Source organism: Marmota marmota, unplaced genomic scaffold, assembly GCF_001458135.2.
Source record: "Marmota marmota marmota unplaced genomic scaffold, marMar, whole genome shotgun sequence".
NCBI lineage: Eukaryota > Metazoa > Chordata > Mammalia > Rodentia > Sciuridae > Marmota > Marmota marmota.
The window spans coordinates 5221558-5247064 of NW_026000185.1; the positions used below are offsets into that span (position 1 = coordinate 5221558).

The 25507-nt window shown below is 51.3% G+C and overlaps 1 protein-coding gene across 1 annotated transcript in view; it reads right to left on the minus strand.

Moving 5' to 3' along the window:
* Positions 1-21466, minus strand: part of CUNH16orf96 (chromosome unknown C16orf96 homolog) — a 36558-nt gene extending 15092 nt beyond the window's left edge. The window contains exons 1-9 of the mRNA XM_048789230.1: positions 20873-21466; positions 10754-10858; positions 9207-9287; positions 8930-9016; positions 6817-6976; positions 5303-5388; positions 4841-4951; positions 573-647; positions 76-240 (exon numbers count right to left, since the gene is read on the minus strand). Of these exons, the coding sequence (XP_048645187.1) occupies positions 76-240; positions 573-647; positions 4841-4951; positions 5303-5388; positions 6817-6976; positions 8930-9016; positions 9207-9287; positions 10754-10858; positions 20873-21292 (1290 nt within the window). The 5' untranslated portion in view covers positions 21293-21466. The remainder of the gene's footprint in view (positions 1-75; positions 241-572; positions 648-4840; positions 4952-5302; positions 5389-6816; positions 6977-8929; positions 9017-9206; positions 9288-10753; positions 10859-20872) is intronic.
* Between the last annotated feature and the right edge of the window lie 4041 nt (positions 21467-25507).

A 25507-nucleotide genomic window follows, 5' to 3' on the forward strand; every position in this document is an offset into this window, starting at 1 on the left:
AGCATTTGCTGTGGAAGCCGTAAAGTCCTGAAGTAATCCGTCCCGCAGCAGGGGACAGCGGGGCCAGGTGCTCACCTTGGTGCTCAGTTCCTTCTTGAGCTGCTCCACAGCATTCTTCCAGTGGTCATTCTGGGTCGTGAGCTTGAACAAGATGCTCTGAAACGTCTCATGCAGCTCGGTCACGACCGTCTCCAGGTCTGCGCGGTTCGCCTTGCTTGCCAGGGCGCTCTTGTCAGCTTTCTAGGGAGAGAGGGGGCGCAGGGGGCAGGGCTACTGGGGGGGGGGACTGGGAGACCTCAGCCCTCTGGAGCCTGGACGTCCGGCCCTTGGGATCTATGTTGGGATCCTCCTCGGGATCTATGAGGCAAGCCAAAGTTTTCCTGCGACAGGGAAGTTGGTGCCTGGTTTTTAAGTTTACGTGACAGTGTCACTGGGTGGTGAGGACGACTTGTGAGAAGCCTCCCAGCCTGCCTGTAGGAACCAAGGCAGAGGATTCTGGAAGGCTCTGCCTGGGTGGCTCCTCTTCCCTGGTGGGGAGCCGGGGCTTGGGAGGGGACCCTCTGGCCACTCACTTCTCGAAGCTCCTCCTCCAGCGAGCTCTTATTCGCCTTGGTCTGCTCCAGGTTTCTGATTTGAGCCTGGAGATTCTAAGCACAGAAGCGAAGGCTGTCAGCCACCTTTGCAGCCTGAGGACGTCGGCCTCGTGCCTCCACCCCTGCCACGCGCTAAGAGGGGACAACAGGGTGGGTGGACAGCAGGCAGGTGGGCACATTAGAAGGCGTGGCCTCAGGGCTCCCAGTGCCTGTGGGACTCAGAATAGCAGCCCCCTGGGAGGAGGCCCACCCAAGGGAGCACAACCCAGGGTGACGGCTGGTCCCCCTCATCTGGTCTGCAACGGTGTCTCAGTGGGGATCCCCATCTATGTGTGGCACACACTGTGCCCAAGTGCTGGGGGAACCTCTCCTCCCCCCGTGACACCACGAAGCAGCTACTCCCCCGTGAGAGGAACAAAGCTAACCATCTTGGGAATCGCCTTCCCTGTCCCCAGAGGTTGGGTCACTTTTCCTCAAAGCTGTGAAGGCTTCTTCTACTTGATCCTTCATATCTTGTCTGGCTCTCACCCTTAGGAACAGAACTCCCAACTTTCAGGTGGGATTCAGCTTCTCAGAACCGAGACCACTTTCTCACAGCCTTCCTTACAGATTGGTCTGGCCACGGGGGTGTAAATGGAGGTGGGTGGGTGTCTTTAACTCTCCCATTCTGTGCCCAGAGGATGTCCAAAGCCCTCCTCAAGGCTTTGGGGAATCCTGGGGGTTCTAGGGTCACCCGTGTCCTGGCTTCCATTTCCTCCTTCTCTCTGTCCTGACCCTGACCCAGCCAGAGACCCCTTCTCCACGACCCCTCACCCAAACCAAACACGAATTCAGGAGGTCGTAGGCAGCAGGCCCGGATGGAGGCCACCTGTTCCCTCTGAGCAAAAGCCGGAAAGTCCTTACTGGACGTTCCCACCCTTAAGTCTGCTGAGTCCAAGGTGCTTCTCGGGACCCCATGGCTTCTCCACAGGTCTGGGTCCCTGTCTTCTCTATCCTGCCTCCCGGGAGCGGGAAGAGTGCTCTCACCCTCTCAGGAGATGGGCAGACCACTCACACGAGATTCCAGGCGCGATGCCCATGCCACAAAAGGCACAGACTTCAAGGCCAGCCTCAGCAACTTAATGAGAACTCATCCCCAAATAATAAAGAATAATGAAATAATATTCCACACCCACAAGAATTTCTGAAACAAAAAAGATCGACAATATTAAATGTTGAGGAGGATGTGCATAATTGTGGGGAGTAAAAAGTGGCATGCTACCTTGGAAATGGTTTGACAGGTCTTTCTCTCTCTTTTTTTGATTGCAGCACTGAGGAGTGGACCTGTGGGTGCTCTTCCACTGAGCTACACCCCCAGCACTTTTTATTTTGAGACAGGGTCTCACTAAGTTGTTGAGGCTGGCCTTGAACTTGCTTGCAATCCTCTTGCCTCAGCCTCCCAAGTCATTGGGACCCCCATGGTTTACAAGGGTCTTTCCTCCGCAAAACAACCTCTCCAGACACTCCAGTGGAGCACAGTCGCACATAAGCACACATGGTATGGTCCCATTTATGTGAAGTCCAAAAGCAGGCAAAACTAACCTAGGGCGATGGAAGACAGAACAGTGGCTACCTCTGGACAGTGGGTGTTCCCCTGGGAAAGGGAACTTTCTAGGACCATGGAGATGTCTCCATTTTGATTGGACTGTGATCAGATAAGAATGACCTCAGCTCTCATACTTAAGATTTAGGCATGTAAATCACGCTACAGTTGAAAACGAATCCTGCCACCACCCCAGGCACAAACAGGAGGGACAGGCCAGCGTCTGTGGTGTTGGCAGCTGTGTCCCAGCCCCTAGAGCATGCCCAGTGCAGAGAGAACACTCAATAACATTTGCTGAGCAAAGATAAATGACTAGGAGTGTTAGGTGGTAGTTAATTAGGAGTTTAAGAAAGTAGCATGGAGCATATCGGTTATGACCAGCCCTGCCTCAGTGGGGCCTCAAGGTTGCACAAAGCAGCTGTGTCAAGACCCCTGCCTGATCTCAGCCAGATAATCAGCTCCTCTAACAACAGGTAGAAAATGGTAAGTTCCGGAGAGGACGAAGGTATGTTTGCTGGACAGTCTAATTGCCAAGACTCCTTAAGCAAGACACTATGCAAAAGACCAGAGATTCCCGGACGTAGGAGAGCAGAATGAACAAGACCAGAGCCCACCGGCCCCATAACTTCTAGTTATAAAGCCATTTTCAATTAGGACCCACCAGCCAGGCCAAGACAGCAAGGGCTGCCCACAGGTTGCTAGCTAGGGTAGCTTGTCAATCCAGAGCCAAGGGGACACTTGGTGGAGATCTTCCAACAGTCTACCTCTTTCCCCAATTGTTTTCATCAGCTTTTCCACTGCTGTGATCAAAAGGCCTGACAAGACCAATTAGAGGAGGAAAAGTTGATTTGGAGCTCACAGTTTCAGAGGTCTCCGTCTATAGATGGCCACTTCTAGTCCCTATGGCTCCAGTGAGGCGGAACATCCTGGGGGCAGAGTGTGGTGGAGGAAAGGGGCCCAGGACATCACATCAGAAAGCAGAAAGAGAGCGCTCCCCCCCACAGACAAAATATAAACCCAAGGCCGTGCCCCAGTGACCAGCTCCTGTAGCCACGCCTTGCCTGCCTGGAGTCACCGCCCAGTTAATCCCCATCAGGAGATTCATACCCTGCGAATCTCATCACGTGAACCCTCTTGCACGGTCTCACAGGAGAGATTTTGGGGCACAGTTCCCACCCGAACCATAACCAATAAAAGCCGGGACACAAAGATGTGAGCTGCCCCTCCTCTGGGAGGACCCGCTATCTCCTTGAGGGTGCTCCCCCTCCGCTAATAAACACTGCTATACTCTCACAAGCCTGGCTTCTTGCCTGAAAGCATCTCCGGTGACGACACAAGAGCCCAGCACACAAAGCAGTGTCTGCTAAGACCTCATCACAGTAGGATCCGAGTTTCTCAAGACCCCTGTCGTGTCCATCACGTTTCTGCAGACGCCAGGGAAAGCAGGGCAGTGGCACTTCTTCCTGCAGACGGGTCTGCAGCATGAGCAGGGCCTCCCTGGGTCTCTGCGGGAGGCCGGACAACCCTGCTGATGCCCTGCAGCCTGTGTTCATTCACGGGGTGTTGAGCACAGGCTGCAGGAGTTACATGCTGGACGAAAGTCATGTTTCAGGTTCCTCCCAGGTGACTTTTATGGGCAATCATATCCTGATGGCATGAGAGCAGGAAGGAGGACAGGACAAGGCCCTGTGTGCTCCGCCTCGTGCCGTTTGGTGGGCCTCGGCTGGCTGCTTCTTCCCTGAGTGACAGCTACTACACCCCTCTTCCCCCTATGCAGGGCCTGGCCTGGAGCTGAGGTCAGTTCGCTCTAGTCCACAGAGGAGGGGCCCCACGACATGGTGACCCAGGCCTCGCTGAAGATCAGAGGCTAACAGAGAGCCCCGAGTTGGCAGAGGACCACGTGGCTCCTGGTCAGTGCTGCTCACAGAAGCCCGAGCACACGGCCCTGCAAATCCTCCATCCACACACAGACCCTCGGAAGATAGCGAGCTCTCCCTTCCAGCCCCTGCCTTAGGCAATGCGTCAGTCCCTTTGCAATGACTTCTCTTCCCTGCAGAGTCCCCTACATGCCCCAACGGGTGACACAGTAATGACATGGAGAGTGATCACAGTGCCAGGGGTTTGCTTTGCCCCCCTCCCACTTGTTTTTACATCCTGTAAGTTCTACCAAAAGCCCTCTGCCCTGCACTTAGAAGTCCCCATGGGGCCAGTCACGATGACATACACCTGTAATCCCAGTGACTCAGGAGGCTGAGGCAGGAGGATCTCAAGTTGAGGCCAGCCTGGCAACTTGGCAACCCTGCTGTTCCAGAAAGGCTGCAGAGCTGAGAGTTCAGAGAAGCTTGTTCCCCCAAAGTGGGCTGACTTAGGGCAAACGCCATGAATGTAACTGCTGGGGCAAGAAATTCTCATCCTGCTGACTCATTCAGCAAATGTCACAGAGCCTCACTCTGTTGATACAGAGGCCACAGATGGGCACTGATCAGGCCCTTCTGTGTATGTGTGTGGGATTTATTCTTAATTAAAGTGTAAGTTACACACAGTAAAATGTCCCCTGGCTCCCCAGGCTTCAGTGCACCCCCTTCTGTAAAACCACAGGGAGCGGTGAAGGCCCAGGGAGGAGCTCTCCCCTGGCCTGCCCTTCGGGGACCCCAGGCCTCCAAACCTTGAACTCATCCACACGAGCCTGGAGCTTTCCCACCAAGCGGTCCAGCACGACGTAGTGATTCTTCATGGACTCTATTTGGGTGCCCCAAACTCTCTCAAGTTCCTCTTCCTAAACAAGGGAGACACAGACGGCTTTTGAGGCTGCCGTGGCTGGAGGAGGCCTGAGGCCAGGAAGAAGGTGCCTGACCTGTGCGTTCTGGACAGTGTGGAACAGCCGCATGGGACTCCTTGGAAGGGATCCGCAGCCACCCGCCCTGGACCCACCCTAGCCACATCCTTGGCACTGCTGCGCTCCCAGGCCACCTGGCAGCTGGCGGGCAGATGCTCCACCCAGGAGGGGTACGGGGGGGGGGNGGGGGGGGGGGGGGGGGGGGGGGGGGGGGGGGGGGGGGGCAGTCCGCTTCCTGCTTGCCTCCAGCCCTCATCGTCTCAAAAACTCCTTCCTGAGAGGGATACTGACCTTTAGCCTGGACTTCTGGATGTTATTTATCTTGTCCTGCAGTATGTCCACGGCCGCCTCAAGCTTGGAAAAGCCTCCTGCGTGCACTGAAAGCAAAAGAGGGAGTGACTGTGGGGCAGGGAGGGAGCTCCAAATACCTGCTCTTCCCAGGCCCCTACGGCAGGGCTGCCCACAAAAATGTGCCCAGACAGGGCCTCGAGGGTCCACTGGGTCTTCCACAGTCGTACTGTTATGAGTGTGTGCACGCACCAGTGTGTGATGCTGGAGACTGAACCCAGGGCTACTCTGCCCCAGAGCTACAGCTCCAGCATCTTTTTTTTTGGACAGGGTTTTGCAAAGTTGCTGAGGCTGCCTGGAACTCGCGATCCCTCCTGTCTCAGTCTTCTTCTGAGTCACTGGGGTTATAGGTGTGTGCCACTATACCTGGCTAGTGGACACATTTTTAAAAACTCTAAAAAGAACAGGTGGGATTCCTTTTAATAAAGTGTTTTATTTAACCTATATATCCCAATAAGCTCTTTTAAATATGTAATTCAATTTTCCTGGGAGGGTACTGAGGATTGCACAAGGGCTTGCACTCGCTTAGGATACACTACCACTGAGCTATACCCTCAATACTGTGAAGTACTTCAAAACCATGAAGCCCTTTATTTATTTATTTATTTATTTATTTATTTTTTGGCATTGCTGGGGATGGAGTCCAGTGCCTTGTGTGTGCTAGGCCAGGGCTAGGCCATAGTCCCAGCCCTGATATTTATGAGAGTCTATGAAATGTATTATACCAAGATTAATAGAAGGGGAGATAGTGAAATTTTTACCAAGTGGCCTACATGCAGTATGGACAAGCAGCCAGAGAGGCCAGATCCATGGAAATAACAGGAGCGGGACACGGCAGCTGGCCAGGAGGAGAGCTTGGGCTGGTACTGCTTGTTTACCACCCTCCTAATCTCAGCCATCCTAGCGTTGACAGGTATCAATAGGGTTCTTTTTAGCTACATGAAGTTCCACTTTCTCCCTAAGGTCTGTGGAAGAGCAGTGCCCATCAGAGGTGCCAGACAGGGACGTGACTTTGGTGATCGCAGTCACTGTACGTCTCAGTGTGCAGAGCCAGGGATCTAAGTGGGCTCCCAGCAGCAGCAGCATCCACTGGGAACATAGCAGAAGTGCCACACTCTCAGTCTGGGATCTGGCTCAGTGTCAGAGTGCTTGCCCAGCAGGAGTGAGGCCCTGGGTCCCACTGCTAGTACCACTCCCGCCCCCCGCCAAAAAAAAAAGGAAAAAAGCAAAGAAAGTTGGAATTTCAGGAGCAATTTTCCTCTTTACGTGCCAACTTTAGATCCTAAGAGTCCCTCCCTCCCGAGATAGTGCCTCACTGTACATTCCTGGTAAAAGAATCGCAAGTAAGACACTTATGTCAAAGGGATGATAGCTGACAGCTGATACCGATGTCACTGGGGGAGCCCCAGGAAGGACGCAGGCTGCAGGAAGGGCCTGAGCCCCTGCTACCCTCCTACCTAGGTAAGCCAGCTGCTGCTGCAGGTTGTTTGACAGCTGGGCAAACTCTTCCCTCAGGGAGTCATGTCTATCAGGCACTTGGGCTATGTGGCCCATGGAGCGCTTGACCGCCGCCTTCTTGTCCTGGGTGCTCCTTGCCTTCTTGGCAGCCTGCATGGCCTGTGACAGGGTTTTGGTGGGAGGAATGTCCTTGGTGGGGAACTGGGGAGCCAATTCTTCATAATCTACCACCAAGTCTTGTAGCTGCTTGCTCTCCTGATCCAAGGTCGTAGGTTCAGAGGCCCCGCGGGAAGGCCCTGCACCTGAGACATCTGAACGGGTCCCAAAGGGCCCGGAGGCAGCCGCAATGGCGGTTTTAGTAGCCAGTTTGCTGGCAGGGGCATCGGTGATCGCCTTGGCAGCAGCCTTGGCTGTCTGGGCAGCTGAGTTGGCAGCCGCAGCGTAGTTTGCAGCAGCTGCAGCAGCAGCAGCAACAGTGGTTTTCAATTGCTCAAGGGCATTCTGGGGACCCTTCAGGTGTGCTTCCGAGGCCCTAGCCGTGGGACCCTGATCCTTGGTGGCTTCACCTGGGGAAGGCCCAGCCAGAGAGTCTACCGTGAGGTAAGGGTAATATTCATCCCCCTTTTCTTCCACAGCTGGGAGCTCTGGGGCCTCAAGAGTCTGGTGTAGCTGCAGTGGAAGAGGCCACGATGATCCCAACTCTGTGGCTGGGGGTGGGGCCCTGGGGGGCTGCTGGGAGTCTGATGGACCTGGGCCAGGCTGGAAACAGTCAAACAAAGGCCAAGTGCCAGCTCCAGGCCTGCCTCCTGGTGGTATGGGCCAAGCTCCTGGGGCAGGTTGAGGTCTGGGTCCAACTACAGGCAAAACTGCTGGCATGAACCCAGGTGTCACACCAGGCCCCACTGCAGGCATGGTTTCAGGCTCCAGCCCTGGCCCAGGCCCAGGCCCAGGCCCACGAGCAGGCCCAGATTCAGGCCTAGAAGCAGGCCCAGTCCCAGGAGCAGGCTCAGCTCCAGGAGCAGGCCAAGGCCCAGTCCCAGGAGCAGGCCAAGGTCCAAGACCAGGCCCAGTCCCAGGAGCAGGCCCAGTCCCAGGAGCAGGCTCAGTTCCAGGAGCAGGCCAAGGTCCAGGAGTAGGCCAAGGTCCAGAAGTAGACCCAGTCCCAGGCCAAGGTCCAGGCCCAGGCCAAGGTCCAGGCCCAGGCCCAGGCCCAGTCCCAGGCCAAGGACCAGGAGCAGGAGCAGGAGCAGGAGCAGGAACCAGCCCAGGCCCTACAGCAGGAACAGGCCCAGACCCTAGAGCAGGAACAGGCCCAGGCCCTAGAGCAAGAACAGGCCAAGGCCCTAGAGCAGGAACAGGCCCAGGCCCTGGTGCAGGAGCAGGAGCAGGAACCAGCCCAGGCCTAGGAACAGGAGCAGGCCCAGGCCTAGGAACAGGAGCAGGCCCAGGCCTAGGAACAGAAGCAGGCCCAGGCCCAGGAGCAGGAGCAGGCCCAGGCCCAGGAGCAGGAGCAGGAACCAGCCCAGGCCTAGGAACAGGAGCAGGCCCAGGAGCAGGAGCAGGAGCAGGAACCAGCCCAGGCCTAGGCCCAGGAGCAGGCCCAGGAGCAGGAGCAGGAGCAGGAACCAGCCCAGGCCCAGGCCCAGGAGCAGGCCCAGGAGCAGGAGCAGGAGCAGGAACCAGCCCAGGCCCAGGCCCAGGAGCAGGAGCAGGAGCAGGAGCAGGAATAGGCCCAGGGCCAGGCCCAGGCCAAGGCCCAGGACCAGGACCAGGCCCAGGCCCAGGCCAAGGCCAAGGCCAAGGCCCAGGAGCAGGCATGAGAGCCTGAGGTTGACCTGGCGCCTGGACACGGCTGAGTAGATCTGCCTGGGCAGGCGGCCAGCCAGTCGGCCAGGCAGTCTGCTGGAGGCCGGGGCCTTGGACGGGCCATGAGAAATGGGAAGGCAACCCGGGCTCCTCCTGGGCCAGCGCAGCCTGTGGAGGCTGGTCTGTGGTCTGCCACTGTTTGGACATCTCCAGCTCTTGTGAAGTGGCTTCCTGTGAAAGAGGGGGCCGAAGAGGTGGGCCCACGCCCCTCCCCTCCCCCACTGCCCCTCCTGTTCCTCCACTCACTGGAGTGAACATGGCCTCATGGAGGCCACTCCAGAGCACCAGATCCTCAGCTTTGGGGAGAGCGTGAATCCTGTTCTTGAGAGAATCCTGTGGAGTGGGGTGGGTAGTGCAGGCGTGAGCTGAGGGTGCGTGGCCCTCAGGGGTCTCACTACCCACACAGAACCAGGCTGCCCTCCAGTGGCTCACCAACCACAGTGCCCTCTTCATTTACAGAGAGACCTCCCCACCCTGCCCTGCCCCCAGCCCGAGGGAGGAAGGACAGGACCCTGGCCCTCACCACTTCATGCTGCAGTATGCTCATCTTCCGGTTCTGCGTTTTCAAGTCCTCAGATAAGAGGTCCACTTTTTCTGGGCATATCTGTCAAATGAGCTGAGTCTGTGGCCTGGAAGACAGGTTCTGATCCCAGTCCTGTTGCTTCCCACAGTGCTACATGACCAAGAGCTTGAGAAGGGTGAAGAGTTTCCCAGGGAAGGAAAAGGGATGCCAAAGAGTCTATAGACAAATAAGTCTAGGAAACAATGGGCTAAAAAGCATTCAACAGACTTCTGTACCACAGAACTTATCAGAGCCTTGAATGGGCAAAAGCACATTAAGAATCTCCCAGAGGCAGGGCACAGTGGTGCACACCTATGTCCCAGCAGCTCAGGAGGCTGAGGCTGGAGAATCGTGAGTTCAAAGCCAGCTTCAGCAACTTAGCAAGGCCATAAATGAGACCCTGTCTCAAAATGAAAAATCAAAAAATGGGCTGGGGGGTGCTGGGATTGTGGCTCAGCGGTAGAGCGCTCGCCTAACACGGGCGGGACCCGGGTTCAATCCTCAGCACCATATAAAAAAAATAAAAGGCATTGTGTTGTGTCCACCTACACCTAAAAAATAAATATTAAAAAAAAAAAAAGGGCTGGGGATGTGGCTCAGTGGTTAAGTGTTTCTGGGTTCAATCCTCAATGCGAAAAAAAAAAAAAATCTTCAAGAAGTAGGCCAGGAAGGCATCGTTTCTCAAGCAGATTGGTCCCAGGGATCCTCTTTAGTGTTTCATAACATTGCTTCCTGACACTGCCCGTCTACTCAAATAGAATCTACCCAGTCTAAGATGGAAGTTCAAGTGCACCCAGTGACCTATGAAACAGAGGCAACACATTAGTCATGTTATTTGGAGCAGGTGGTCTAACCTTGGCCACAGTGCTGGCCTGGAGATTTGCAGACCCAGCTTCTGACCCCACTGTGGACTAGGGGAAGCTGTCTCGGGATTTAGGGATTCCATGTCTTTCCATGTCATGGTCGAGTCTAGAACAGACTTGGACAAATGGCTCAGAGATGCAGAAGAAGCCAGTATGTGTGCCTGCACTAGGTTTATCCTGCTTTTCAGTGTGAACAGAGCTTTCAACAGGAGGAAAAGGTGTTCTCTTTCTGCCGAGTTGAGGGACTATAAGCCTGGAGTTTTTAAGAGTCGGGGAGTAGCTGCCTGAACATGAAGCCAACACAGAGGAAGTCATCACCGAGAGGCAGACGCTGAGGGGGCTGAGGGCCTCCATCTGGCTGTGGCTGGAGGTGCCCCTGGACTTTTTAGTAAATGAGAATGAATTCTATTATTTTTCCCAAGTCGGGATGAACTGGGTGTCTGACAACGGACATCCTAACACAGTGGAGTAAGGGGCACTAAGGGGTCACAGGGAGCTCGGGAGGGAGGCCAAGGTCTGGGCCAGGAGGGTTCCCTTCTTCTCCCCTCTTGGCTGCATTCTTTGACCAAGCACAGGCTTTCTAGGCCTGGACCACCAGATGTCTGACCCGCACAGCCAGTGTGGAGGATGCAGGGGAGGAATTACCTTTTCAAAACAATCCTTCATCATGTTCACGTCCTTCCTGAGTGTTTCAACGGTGACCTTGAGTGGGTACAGGTCAGTGAGCAGATCCTGCAGGGTCACCATGGACTGAAGAGGGAGAGAAGAGGGGGAAACCCTGAAGTTGGGTGTGGTTATAGCAGAAGGCAAATGAAGCACAGAGCTTTCTGGTGACGGCATAGTCCTGGGGTTCATCTTGACTCTCCCACAGCCTAGGCTGAAAGTACCCAGAGGCCAGCAAGTGCTCCCCAAGACAACAGGGCTGCAAGCCCCAGGCAGACTGGGCGGGAAAGAGGTGTCTCTGCGTTACCCAAAACATCTCCTGCCCTTCCCTGTTTGGTACATGTCAGCAGGCTAGCTACCGAAGGAGGGAGCAGGCTGGTCCCTGGGGGAGAGCACCTGGAGGATCAGAGTCAGGGGAGAAATGACCATGTTTATTTATTTATTTATTTTCTTTAGAAGTTAGGATTGGACCCAGGGGCATTATACCACAGAGGCACATCCCCAGCACTTTATACTTTTAATTTTGACACAGAGTCTCACTAAGTTGCTTAGGGTCTTGCTAAATTGCTGAGGCTGGCTTTGAACTTGAGATACTCCTGCCTCAAACTCCCAAATTGCTGGGATCACAGGACATCACAACCACACCTGGCCTGGATTTACATTTTAAAAAGATCTCTCTGGCTGCCTGTGGAGATGGGCTCTGGAGGGTAAATGGGACACCAGAGGACCAGCAATGAGACTTCCAGGCTAAACTGATGGTTGCAAGGTAAGGCTCAAAGCTCGCTGCACAGTTGACTGGGGCTGTCACCACCTCTTCGTAGGTTTCAGATTTCTCAAGCGTTAGGATATGGGAGAAAAAGTGATAAGTTGTACAAAGAGCTTTGTGCCTAGCTAGGCATTCAGTTAACAAATGGTACAATGACAGAAGCCGGTCCTGATGGATAATTACATTAAGTATCAATGTTTTAAATGTTCAGTTAAAAGGTAGAGACTGGAAGAATGGATAAAAAAAAATGTAGTCCTAGCTGGGTACAGTGGCACATGCCTGTAATCCCAGCAGCTCAGGAGGCTGAGGCAGGAGGATCACGAGTTCAAAGCCAGCCTCAGCAACTTAGTGAGACCCTATCTCAAAATAAAAGAAAATAATGGCTGGGGATGCTTCTCAGAGGTAGATTTGCCCTGTGTTAAATCCCCAGTACCACCAAGACAGGAGGAGGAGGAGGAAAAAAAGGCTGAAAGAGAAATAGGCAATTTTAAAAAGTACAGTTGGCAGCTACAATACCATATTTCTATTGTAGAATAGAACAACTAGACCAAAGATCAACAAGGAAACAGAAAACCTAAACAACACTAAACCATGCAGACACCAACAGTATCCACAGAACATTCTGACAATGGCAGAACACACACGAAGAGCACTCTGCCGGGTAGATCGCACGGCAGAAACGTTTTAGAACCGATGTATGTGCTGACCACAGTGGAATTCAACTAGAAGTCAACAGAAGAAACTTGGAAATTCACAGGTGTGTGAGAATTAACTCTTCTAAATCACAAATGGGTCCAAGAAGCCACAGACAAAATTAGGAAATACTCTGAGACGAACTGAAAACAGAGCACGTCACACCAAAACTCACAGGCTGAAGCTAAAGTGGTGCTTAGAGAGAAACGCACAGTGGTCAGTGGCCACACCACAGAGGAAGACTTCCCATCAAAAGCCTCACTTCCCACTGGAAGACACTGGAAGAAACAAGGCAAACTAAACCTAAGCAAATAGAAGTAAGAAAATTATGAAAAGTACAGTGGAAATTAATGAAATTCCGAAGAGAAAAATCAACAAAACTGACAAACCGTTGAGCTCGATGGACCAAGAAAAAGACAGACTCAAATTACTAGAATCATAAGTTAAAGAGGAGACCTTTCTATTGACTCTACTGAAATAAAAATGGACAAGTTCCTAGGAAGACACAAACTACCAAAATAAACTTAGAAAGAAATTGAAAATGTGAATGGACCTGTAACAAATGATTAGACTGAAGCAGTATTAAAAAGTAAATACCCATCAAAGTCCAGACCCAGATGGCCTTACCACTGAGTCCCACAAAACACTTAAAGAGGGGGCTGGGGTTGTGGCTCGGTGGTAGAGCACACGCGCCTAGCATGTGCGAGGCCCTGGGTTCGATCCTCTGCACCACATACAAATAAATAAAGGTATTGTGTCCAACTACAACTAAAAAAAATGAATAAATATTTAAAAAAACACTTAAAGAATTAATGCCAACTCTTCACAAACTCTTAAAAGAAAACAGAAGAGGAAGGAACACTTCCAAACTGATTCAATGAAGCCAGCATTATACTGATACCAAATGCAAAGACAAAAGGAGAAAAGAAAACTGAAATATAAACACAAAGTTCTCAAGAAACTAGCAAACTGGATCTGGCAACATATAAAAAGAATTATATACCATGGCCATGGGGTGGATTAACCCCAGAGATTCAATTAATTCAACATCCAAAAATGAATTAATGTAATATATCACATCAAAAGAAATATGTTATCAACTTTATTTATTTATTTATTTTGGTACCAGGGTTTGAACTCAGGGGCACTAGACCATTGAGCCACATCCCCAGCCCTATTTTGTAAATGTCTTTAGAGACAGGGTCTCACTGAGTTGCTTAGTGCCTTGCTGTTGCTGAGGCTGGCTTTGAACCCACAATCCTCCTGTCTCAACCTTCAATTTTAAAAATATACAATCATCTCAATTGACACAGAAAAAGCATTTGATAAAATACACTCTAACATGAAAAAAAAAAAAAACTCAGTAAACTGGACGTGGTGATGCATGCCTGTAATTCTAGCAACTCAGGAGGCTGATGCAGAAGGATTGCAAGTTGGAGGCCAGCTCTGGCAACTTAGCAAGACCCTGTATCAAATAACAAAAGGGCTGGGATGTAGCTCAGTGATGAAGTGCCCCTGGGTTCTATCTCCAAAGAAAACAGAATAACAACAAAACAATACTCAGTAAATCAGGACACTTCCTCCACTGGATAAGGGACATTTACAAAAGACCTCGAGTTAGAGCTCAGGGCTCAGCAGCAGAGCACTTGCCTTGCGGGCTCAACGCCCCAGGTTCATGTCTGCCATGAAGGAGAAGAAAAAAGAAAGGGGAAGAGAAAGACAGTGTGGTACTGGTACAAGGACAGACAAGCAGATCAATGGAGTAAAACTGAGAAGCCCAGAAATAAACCCACCCAGCTACAGTCAACAGATTTCCAACAAAGGCATCAAGATTGATCCAGTAGGGAGAAAAGAATCATCTGTTGAACACATGGCACCAAGACAAAGTAGCTGTCACCATGGCCTGTGGCTGTGGTCCCAGGTATCTGGGAGGCTAAGCCAGGAGGACTGCTTAAGACCAGGTGTTCGTGGTCAGCCCAGGTCACTACTGTTCATAGCAGGGCTATGTGTAGTGAACTAATGAACCCCAACGTCCATTAGTCAGTCAGCTAAATGTGGCATTACTCGTACAGCAGAATATCATTTGATAAAAAGAAATAATAATGTGCTGATGGGTGAACCTGGAAAACAATAAGGTACAGTGAAGGATTGGGAACTCAAGCAGGCACGAGAGGAGTCACTGCTATGGATCGAGGGGTTTCTTTCTGGGTATTGAAAAATGTCCTAAAGTTAGACTGTGGTGACAGCGGCACGACTCTGTCAATACACTTAAAAAATGCATGAATTTTCTGGTAAAGTGAAATACCTCAATAAACCTGTAAAAACTGCATTTGTGTTTCAGAAACAATGGGAGGAAATCTCAACACTGTCTATGTACAGTTAGGAGTTGCTGCTAATTTTGTTGGGAGTGACAGTGGTATTATGGGATGGGTTTTACAAATTCTCATTTGCTTAAGGTGTAAAATGCTTCTCAGAGAGATCTCCAAAGTGGAGACTGTGGGTCAGCAGCCTTCCTTCCCTGCTCCCCTCCTGTGGTAGCTGTGGGCAGCCCCGAAATGGCCAATCAGAAGCTGATCCGGCAACAGACCCCACTGACCGGGTTCCTGCCAGTGGAAGTGATTGCCCTGTCAATTCATCTCAGCCTGGACCAACCAACGACAGATGCCCCTAAACTCGGCTCAGCCAGCCTGCTGTCGGTAGTGACAATTTAGATGGCCTAGGCCCTCCTACCTCCAGCTGCCCTTAGAAGCATTGTGTTCGCCTTTCCCGCCCGGACTTCCCTGGTCCTCACCCTTTGGCAGACTGGTGAGCCTCGCCCCGGGAGCACCCCCCCAATAAATCTTCTTTTGGTGCCTTATTCTTTTCTTTTTTTAATATTTATTTTTTAGTTGTAGCTGGACACCAGACCTTTTATATGTGGTGCTGTGGATGGAACCCAGGGCCTCGCACGTGCTAGGTGAGCGCTCTGTCACTGAGCCACAACCCCAGCCCCTGGTGCCTCATCCTGTTCCGAGATTCCTGGTCTCGCACACCTTATCTGCTTTACAGAGACCTTCACAGATCTACTGATGCTTCCTCTGTCCTCCTGTCTTCCTGGGGGGTGACCAGGGGACAAATATGCTGAGCAGAAATTACCCCCAAACCCAGCCCAGATAAGTGCAGAACCCTATGGCTTGCCCTGGGGAAGGTCACCCATGAAAAGAGAAAGGCTCTTTCCTTCACGTGGCTCTGTTCTCCTGCGATGTGCACACCCAGCCCAGACTGTAGCATGGGGACATGCCTTGGACTCCTGTTTTAGGGAACAAGGCACCAGAAGAACCCTTGGGGGAAGGGTCAGGTCTTTTTTCTGACCAGAGCGCTCCGGGCACAGTTAGGGCTTAACTGGAGCTGAGAAAACTGTCCTTCCCAGGAGCTGAACTGTGGCATGTCCCACGTGGCGCCTGGTGTGGCACTGCCGCCTAGGCTTATCGGAACATGTTCCCATCCCCCCAACTTGCCAGGCACAGTGGCCCATGCCTATAATCCCAGCAACTTGGGAGGCTGAGGCAGGAGGACTGGGAATTCAAAGCCAGCCTCAGCAATTTAGCAAGGCCCTAAGCAACTTAGTGAGTCTCTAAGTTGTCTCAAAATAAAATATAAAAATATAAAGAAGGCTGGGGATGTGATTCAGTGGCTAAGTACCCCTGAGTTCAATCCCAGGTTAAAAAAAAAAAAACGCAGAGAGAACTCTTCCGAAAGAAGAATAATATCCAGAATATATAAAGAACTCAAAAATTTTAACACCAAAAACCCAGTGGGGGGGCTGGGGTTGTGGCTCAGTGGTAGAGCACTTGCCTAGCATGTGTGAGGCACTGGGTTCAATTCTCAGCACTGCATATAAATCAACAAAATGAAGTCCACTCACAATTTAAAAAAACACCCAATGGGCAAATGAACAGCCATTTCTCAAAAGAAAAGATACCAAAGGACAGCAAAAATATGAAAAAATGTTCAACACTGTTAGCAATTAGGAAAATGCAAATCAAAATTACTGAGATTTCATCTCATACCAGTCAGATGGCAGTCATCAAGAATACAAATAATGATAAATGCTGGAAAGGATGTGGAGAAAAAGGAACACTTTTATGCTGTTGGTGGGACTGTAAATTAGTATAACCACTATGGAAATCAATACGGAAGCTCCTCAAAAGACTAGGCATGGAGGGGGGCCGGGGATATGGCTCAGTGGTAGGGCACTTGCCTAATATGCTCCAAGTCCTGGGTTCAGTCCCCAGCACTGCAAAAAAAAAAAAAAAAAGGACTAGGCATGGAACTACCATAGGACTCAGCTATACCATTCCTCAGTTTTATCCTAAAGAATTAAAGTCATTCTACAGTGATACATGCATACCCAAGTTTATAGCAGCACAATTAACAATAGTCAATCTTTGGAACCCAACTTGGTAACTGTCAGTAGATAAATAGATTTAAAAAATGTGTTATATATACATAATGGAGTTTTATTCAGCTATAAAGAAAAATAAAATTGTCATTTGCAGGAAAATGGATGGAACCAGAGAACATCATATTAAATGAAATAAGTCTAATTCAGAAGGTCAAAGGTAGTGAAGCTAGAGAGGAAAAAGGAAAAGAAAGGTGGTAGTGGTGGTGGTGGTGGTGGTGGTGGTGGTGTGGGGGGAAATCTTGTGAACATCAAAGGGACATCAGTAGAGAAAAGGGACTACACAGAGGGAAATGGGAGGGAAAAGGAAAATACTAGGGAATAATATTGGTCAAATTATATTGTTATGTTGTGTGCACGTACAAATATGTAACAACAAATCCCACTATTATGTAAACTATAATGCATCAATAAAAAATATGGAAAGGGGGGCTGGGGATTTAGCTTAGTGGTAAAGTGCCCCTGGTTCAATCTCCAGTATCCCCCCCCCACCAAAAAAAATAAGAATGCTGGCTCAGGCTAGGGCCCAATAAGGGGGTCCAAAGCAAACACCACCTCAGACAACCACATCCAGAGCTGTGGAAAATGGGAATGCTAACGTCACCTCCCAGGGAAACTTTTCTTTTCATTACTGGGGATTGAAGCCAGGGCCTCACACATGCTAGGTAAGTGTTCTACCACTGAGCTGCAGCCCAGCGCCTCCACAGCACCTTGGGAAGGTTTTGCCATTGCTCAAGTGTTCATCACTGTTATGGTTTGGGTGTGAGGTTTCCACCCTAAAGCTCTTGTGTCTCTGCAGGAATAGTCAGAGGTGAAGAGACTGAATTATGAGAACTGTAATCTAACCAGTCCGTCCTAGTTTGAATGAACTGACTGGGTGGTAACTGCAGGCAGGTGGAGCATGGCTGGAGGCAGTGGTCACTGGACCCTTGCCCTGGAAGAGTGCACTGGCCTGTGATTCCTTCCGCTCTCTCTTCTTCCTTGCTGCCATTAGGGAGCAGCTTCCCTCTGCCATGCTCTCCCGCTATGATGTCCTGCCTCACCTGGGGCCCAGAGTAATGGAGCTGACCATCCATGGAGTAAGACCTCTGACACTGTGAACCAAAATATACATTTCCTCCTCCATGTTGTTATTTTGGTTACAGCGATGACTAAAACAATTATTATTAGACCCTGATTTGCTAAAACTCCAACATGTCTTCAACACATTTATGCAACAATATAAAATACCCCCAAAACAATTGAAATATAAATGCATTTCAATCTGTGTGACACACTGCAGGTGCTCTGGTTGTTGGAAAACAGAACAAGGAGTTCTGAAATAAACAAGCAACAACATGTTGGACCCACAACTTTATGAAAGCAGCATTATACAGAACAGTCTTAATAATAGCTCACAGCATCCTTCATCTTCCCCTGTGGCTGGCCACCAGGGATTATCATTACAGATGAGAAAACCAAGGCCTCAACCGGGCAGGCAGGGGCCGCTCAGGCTGCTTGTCTACCACATGTAGAAACCCAGTCAGGGAGGAACCTGGGAACCTGCAGTTCTGGAAAGGCTCACTAGGGGGAGCTAGTGCACAGCCACCAAGGGGCAAGCTGGGTTTCCCCAGCAACCAGCTGGAGGTCAGAGGACACCCAGGCTGAGCTGTGAGCCTCCAGTATTGTTTTTGATTTTTTTTTTTTGGGGGGGGGGGGCTTTTTTTTTTTTTGGATTGAACCCAGGGTGCACCACCACTGAGTCATATACCCAACCCTTGTTATTCTTTCCTTTGAGGCAGGGTCTCACTAAGTAGCCCAGACTAGCTTGAACTCACAGTTCTCCTACCTCAGGCTCCTGAGTTACTGGGTTATAGACACCACCACTCTGCCAGGCTGGGAAGCCCAGGCTTTCTAATCCAGAAGTCTCAAATGGGGCAGTAGCATCTGGCAATGACTGGAGGACAGACATTTGCTTGTCACAACACGGGGTGCTGCTGGTGTCACTGGGCAGAGGCCGGGGGTGCTGCCTGACCTTCTACAATACACAGGACACAAGCCATAGGAATTACTCAGCCCAAATGTCAATAGTGCTGAGAAGCCTTGCAATCTAACCCTTAATAACAACTTGCAGTGGGGCGCAAGTCCTCGAATCTGGTGGTGTGTTGACCAACAGAGCCAGTCCTTGGACCATGCCTATGGATCCCAGTCGGCTTGCTGCCAAGACGCCTTCCCCCCTCCTGGTGTCCGCCCTTGTTTCCCAAGCACTATGTGCTCTGTTTGGGGTGGGTGCTGAGACCAGCAGACTTCTGATTCTCCATTTTTGGCCTGTGCCTCTTGGGGGTGTCCAGTAAGGGCAGCAGAAGACACTGGCACAATCAGCCCAGAGCAAGGGGCTGCCAAGGTGCAGTCCAGGTGGCCCATGGCATCAACACAGCGTTTGGTTTGCCAGCCTCGCTGGCTGATGGGTACAGACACTTAGCTAAGCAGCTTGCTCTAGAACCAGCTACCATGGCAACCCCCTTCAATGGGTCGCTGTGGTAAGCCATTGCAATGACTTTCCAACGGCAGGGACATTCCTTATCTGTACAAACAGGCCTCTAAGGGCTGCATGGTCAAGTCCAAACCTGTTCACGAGCCCTTTCATGAGCTGAGCAGGTGACCCTGTTCAGGGCTCAGGACATTCAAGAGCTCTAGAAGTCTTCATCCATCAAGGCAGACTGGGGGCAGGCTGCTCTGCAGGCCTGGCACCTCACGTGCTGTGTCTACCTACCTGTGAGCCCCTCTGCCACCCTCGGCAGACTTGCCTCTAGAAGCATTTTTCCTTTTTTTGAGACGAGTCTCACTACTTTGCCCAGGCTCGTCTTGAACTCATTGGCTCAAATGAGCCTCCTGCATCGGCCTTCGGAGTGCTGGGACTCCATGCGTGTGTACTGCTCCTGGCTAGCACTGGTGTCTAAGCCCAAGTTTCTGCTGTGGCTCAGCCTTACCAGCTCTGCTCCATTCCTGTTGGTGTGGGATATCTGCTTCCATAAAACTTCAACCTCTGGTGTCTCCAAATTGAGAGCTCATCTTTTATAGACAGCATTTAGTTAGGTCATGGGGTTTTTTAAATCAATTCTGCCAACCTGCTTTTCATGTGGTAAAAAACACATAACAATATTAAAGAGTGTGATCCCAGGGCACTTGATACAGACAGAAGTTATGACTGTCACCGCTCCTTACTTCCAAGACATTTTGTTCCCCTGAAAGAAAATCCTGTCTCCATTAGCAAACCACTCCCTCTCTCCTTTCCAACAGCGCTCACCCCATTTCTGCCTGCAGACGTGCCCCCCCTGGCCATTTCATGTAATTGGAATCACGCAGCTCGGGGCCTCTGGGCTGGCTCCCTCCGTTCAGCACATGGCTTGCGGCTTCTCCCAGCACCGCTCTGCCCCTCTTGCCTGACAGGGCCCAGGCTTGGCCAGACTGGACTCTTCCTCCCTCCCACAAACCCAGAGCTCAGGTCCTCATATCCTGCAGGGCCCTGGGCTGGCTGACTTGCTGAGACTTCAGTGCACCTCTTTTCCTGCTCAAGTCAAATCTCAATAAACGGACTGGGCACCTAAAATATGTTGAACTCCGTGCTAAGCACTTCCTGGGCACTCTCATCCAGTGTGAATTCTTGCTACAACCTGGGAGGAAACCATTATCGACGATTACTGACCATGACCAACCCACCCTTTCTGGCTGGCAAGAGGCTGTGCTGCCTGCTGCTCACAAACCCACACTGCCCAGGTTTCTCCCGGCTTCTCCATCTTGTAACTCTGACCTCAAGTAGGTCACAAAACCACTCGGTGCCACTGTCTTCTGAAAACTAGACTGCCTGCCTCCTGAAGTTACTACAACACTCAAAGGACCTATCAGATGCACAGCATTTAGTCCACCTGGCACATGGTAATTGCCTCACGAAGTTACTGAGACCCTCCACCCACAAAGCAGCCACGCCCACCCCACCAGCCCTGGAAACTGGCCTATTGTGGATATTCTGTATAAATGGAACACTCCAGCATGTGTCTGTTTGTGTCCGGCTCCTTTCCTCAGTACTTGACAAGGATGCAATCTTGGGAGTTTTGATTCTGCCAGACTCCAAGGTCTGGCTCTACCCACCACGAAGGAACAGGGAGCGGCATGCTTGGGAGGAGCACACAGGGGCTGAGAGCTTCTACAGCTGGGCTTTTACCTTGGCCATGGCTTCTTCATTGCCCTCCACCATCTTTCGGAGCTTGATGAGATGCCACAGGTCCTCGGCAGGCCGTTTGGTCCCCTGGCTGCCCTCCAGCAGCTGGGCAGTGGAGGGCAGGTCCTGCAACCCAGCCAGTTGATTCTCTATCCTGTCGAGGCGGGTCACCACACCGTCAAAGACGTTGCTGAGTCGCTTCATAGGGTTGATTACAGGCTGGGAATCTCCTTCCCCAGGCACAACCACGACCTGCGAGGTCTGGAGGAAGTCCTCATCCCCCGAGAGTTCCTTCTTGAGCTCAGCTATTTGAATGTGCTCCAGAATGCCCTTGATCAGGAGGTGCAGGGCCCTGAAATTCACCACCCCGCACTGTGGTATGGCAATGTTGGTCAGTTCCATGAATGTGAGTGAGAAGCTCATCTGGCCGGGCTGGGTTGGTGCAGCTAGGCTTCTTGGAATCCTTGGGGACAAGTGGTGTCTTCCTGTGGTCAAAGAGCTGCACAAGCAGGTCTTCAGAGGCTCGGAAGGCAGAGAGTCACAGTGGTCAGGGAAGAATGGCCTCTGTCCTGGCCAGAGATCAGATCTGATTTTCTGGTTGCTAGGACACCAGAGAACATGGTCAAGTGGGCATGCTTCCGAGAGCCAGGAGCAGGTGGTGCTCCTGGGTGAGCCACGCCCAAATAGGAACTCCATTAATATTTAATGACTACCTGAATAGTGAACAGGCAGCCCTTCATTCCCGCCCTCTGCTTGTGTAAGGCTGATGACCCTTTCCAAGAGGTATGCAGGGAAGTCAGGGAGCATGCATCTCAGAAGTCTCTAGAATCAGAAGACAGATTTCTTGGAGTCAGGAAGGCCTAGGTTTTAAGAAAAGAGGACATAGAGAAAAGAGTCTGAAGAACTAAGCTGGTTTCTTGGCAGGGCCAAACACACACCTAGCTGCTCCAGTTTCTGGAAGGGGAGAGCAGGGAGGTGAGTGGGCGTCATTTGGTCTGTCCTGCATGTCCCTGTCTTCCTGGATGATATCGCCCTTGCTGAACCCTGCTCTGCTCCCCACATGAGCTGGGGCTCAGTAAGACCCCAGTTCTAATCAGGATCTCAGTCCTGCTCTGAGTCTGAAGGCATGGCTAGGAGCCAGTGGCTGCAGGGTGAGGAGGCTTTGTTGGGTCCTGTTATAGTCAGGCTCTGCTGGGTCAGTTCTGGGTCCCAACAGCAGTCTGCTTGTCCCCATCTTCTAGTGAAGCCTGCAGGGAAGTTCCTCCATTCAATGCCCCCCCGAACCTCACATTCCTGGTGCACAGCATGCAAGATGACCTGCTCAGGATTCCCACTGGCTAAGGACGACCAACCTTTCTGGCTTCCCTGAAGGAACTCTGGAAAGCAGAGTTTGACTTCCTCAAACACTCCCCAAACCACCTACCATGGACCTGATCCTAACAGCTAGATTAGTCAGTGTTCTCCAGAGACAGAACCAACATCATACACTCACACAGACACATGAGAAGGGACGTGTCAGGGGAATTGTCATTATGGAGGCTGAGAAGCCCTACTGCAGGCCATATACACACTAGAGACCCTGGGATGTGGTGAGCATGGCTCAGGCTAGGTCCAAAGGCCTCAGAACCAGGGAAAGCAATGGTATAACTCTCAGTACAAGGCCAAAGGCCTGGGGTGGGGGTGTCACCCAGGAGTAAGTCCTCTCTCCTGCCTTTGGGTTCCAGGATGTGCTTGTGTCCAAGGTCAGGAAGGGAAGAATGTGATCAGTGTCTAAGTTACACAAATGGATACTTGGCCTTTTTCCTATATTTTTGTTCTCTGTGGGCCCTGGCAGGTTGGATGGTGCTCACTCGCATCAACGGCAGGTCTCCCCCACCTACCCGGCTCAGGCTCACTCACTAATCTCTGGAAGCATCCTCAGAGATAATGTCTTTTTCTAGCTATTCCTTAATTTATTCAGCCAAGTTGTCCCCTAAAACTGACCATCATATGCCCTCTTATTAACACCTCTAGGATCCCCACTGTGTTATAGGACCTAAAAATTCAAGGGGCTGTGGCTCAGTGGTAGAGTGCTCACCTAGCATGCACGAAGCCCTGGGTTCAATCCTCAGCACCACATAAATGTAAAATAAAGATATTGTGTCCACCTAAAACTTAAGAATAATATTTTTTTAAAAAATTCAGGGCTGGCGGATGCTACGGCCTAAACATGGAAGACTGAGGAACTTCCGGATCCTAGAGCCTAAACATGGACATGCACCTGAGGAACTTCCAGATCCAGGGGCCTAAACATGGATGCCTGAGGAACTTCCAGATCCTAGAGCCTCAACATGGACGTGCACCAAAGGAACTTCCAGATCCTAAACATGTACGTGTGCCTGAGGAACTTCCAGATGCTACGGCCTAAACATGGAGGACTGAGGAACTTCCGGATCCTGGGGCCTAAACATGGACACCTGAGGCACTTCCGGATCCTAGAGCCTAACATGGATGCCTAAGGAACTTCCGGACCCGGGGGGCTTAAACATGAACGTGAACCCAGTGAACTTCCTGATCCTAGGGCTTAAACATGGACGTGTGCCTGAGGAACTTCTGGATCCAGGGGCCTAAACATGGATGCCTGAGGAACTTCTGGATCCTAGAGTCTCAACATGGACATGCACCAAAGGAACTTCCGGATCCTAGAGCCTAAACTTGGACATGCAACTGAGGAACTTCCAGATCCAGGGGCCTAAACATGGACGTGCGCCTGAGGAACTTCAGGATGCTACGTCCTAAACATGGAGGACTGAGGAACTTACGGATCCGAGAGCCCAAAGATTGATGTGCACCTGAGGAATTTCTTGATCTGGGGGCCTAAACATGGACGCCTAAGGCACTTCTGGATCCCAGAGCCTAAACATGGATGCCTGAGGAATTTCTGGATCTGGGGGCTTAAACATGGACATGCACCAAGGAACTTCCGGATCCAGGGGCCTAAACATGGATGTGCACCTGAGGAACCTCTGGATCTGTGGGCCTAAATATGGATGCCTGAGGAACTTCCGGATCTGGCTGCCTAAACATGGACACCTGAGGAAATTCCAGTCCTAGAGCCTAAACATGGACGTGCACCTGAGGCACTTCTGGATGCTTCGGCCTAAACATGGATGTGTGCCCAAGGAACTTCCGGATCCGGGTGCCTAAACATGGATGTGTACCTTTGGAACCTCCGGATCCAGGGACCTAAAATGGATGTCTGAGGAACTTCCGGATCCAGGGGCCTAAACATGGACGTGTCTCTGGAACTTCTGGGTCCTTGTGCCTATAAAGGGTAGGGCTTGACTCTCAAAAGGGATGTGGTCCATGAAGAGGAGCGGAGTATGGGGCCTGTTGGGGGGCAGACTAAGCTGTCGCACCCTGAACTTGAATGTGATGGTGGCCTCCCTTCCTGGCCTTCCCCTGGATGTCACTTCCTCCCCTTCCAGGAGGTGCCCATGAAGAAGTGAGACCAGGCGCAGGGGCCAGGCCCTGAGGAGGGACACCGTTTTTCTCCTCACTTAGCCAGGCACCCGGCCTGGCTGGGGACAGGGACGTCTTGTGACACTGGCTGCCTCCTGCATCCCTGCCCCAGGACCTCAGGGACCACAGGTGGGGACAGTCGTTGATTCTCCCCTGGCCACTGACCCTTAGTCCCGGGGTCTGCCCAGGGAGAGTTCAGTCTCCCAGAGGGTCAGGAGGTCCCTGTGACCTGCTGCTCCTTACCCACCATCATCCTGGGCGAGCACAGGTCAGGACACCAGACGCTACTGAGAGTGACATCTTCTAGATGGGCGGCTGGGGACTTTGCCTCTGTCCCCAGGCCTCAGACACTGGATGATCCCCCACAGAGATAGAAAATAACCCCAAACTGCCCAAGACTTATTTTTAAGCTTTGGATTCTGAAATTTTCCTGCTGCCACCTTCTTTGTGAAGCCAGTTTTTCAACAGAGACAGTATTTGGGGTCGGGGGGAGGACAACAACATGGAGTTAATCAAACCAAGCTGGCACATCTGGTCCTCCAAGAAAAATCTGGATTGGAGGAAGAACAGCCATTCTCAATTGGCGAAATAGTGAAGTTCCCTTGTCTTTTTTTTGTGTAAGAAAAATAAATAATCTGATGTTAACTCATCAAATTATTTTTGATGAGTGCTTGGCTCATAGGAAAACTGATTCTGTTTTATGGAATGAAGTGTTACCTGATTTTAAAATTAAAAATGAAGCCAATTATAATTGTTAAAAAAAAAAAAATTCAGGGCTGCGGTTGTGGCTTAGCGGCAAAGCACTCGCCTAGCACGTGCGGGGCCCTAGGTTCGAATAAAGGTATTGTGTACAACTACAACTAAAAAATAAATATTAAAAAAAATTCAAGTGACATGTTTGGGTCACACCAGGCCCTTGAGTTCTCCTGCTCTTGACAGATACGCCTCACCTGGTGGGGAAGGCTCCCGCCTGGCTAGCTCCTCCAGCACCCAGAGCAGCGGCACCCTCCTGGTCCTTACCTTGGGGGTGTCACCTCCCTGCCAGGCCTCAGAAATATTCAAACCAACCAATCATACCTTCCTGAGGGAACTATGGGCACCCAACCTCTTCGTCATTACAAAGCCACACTTCCCACA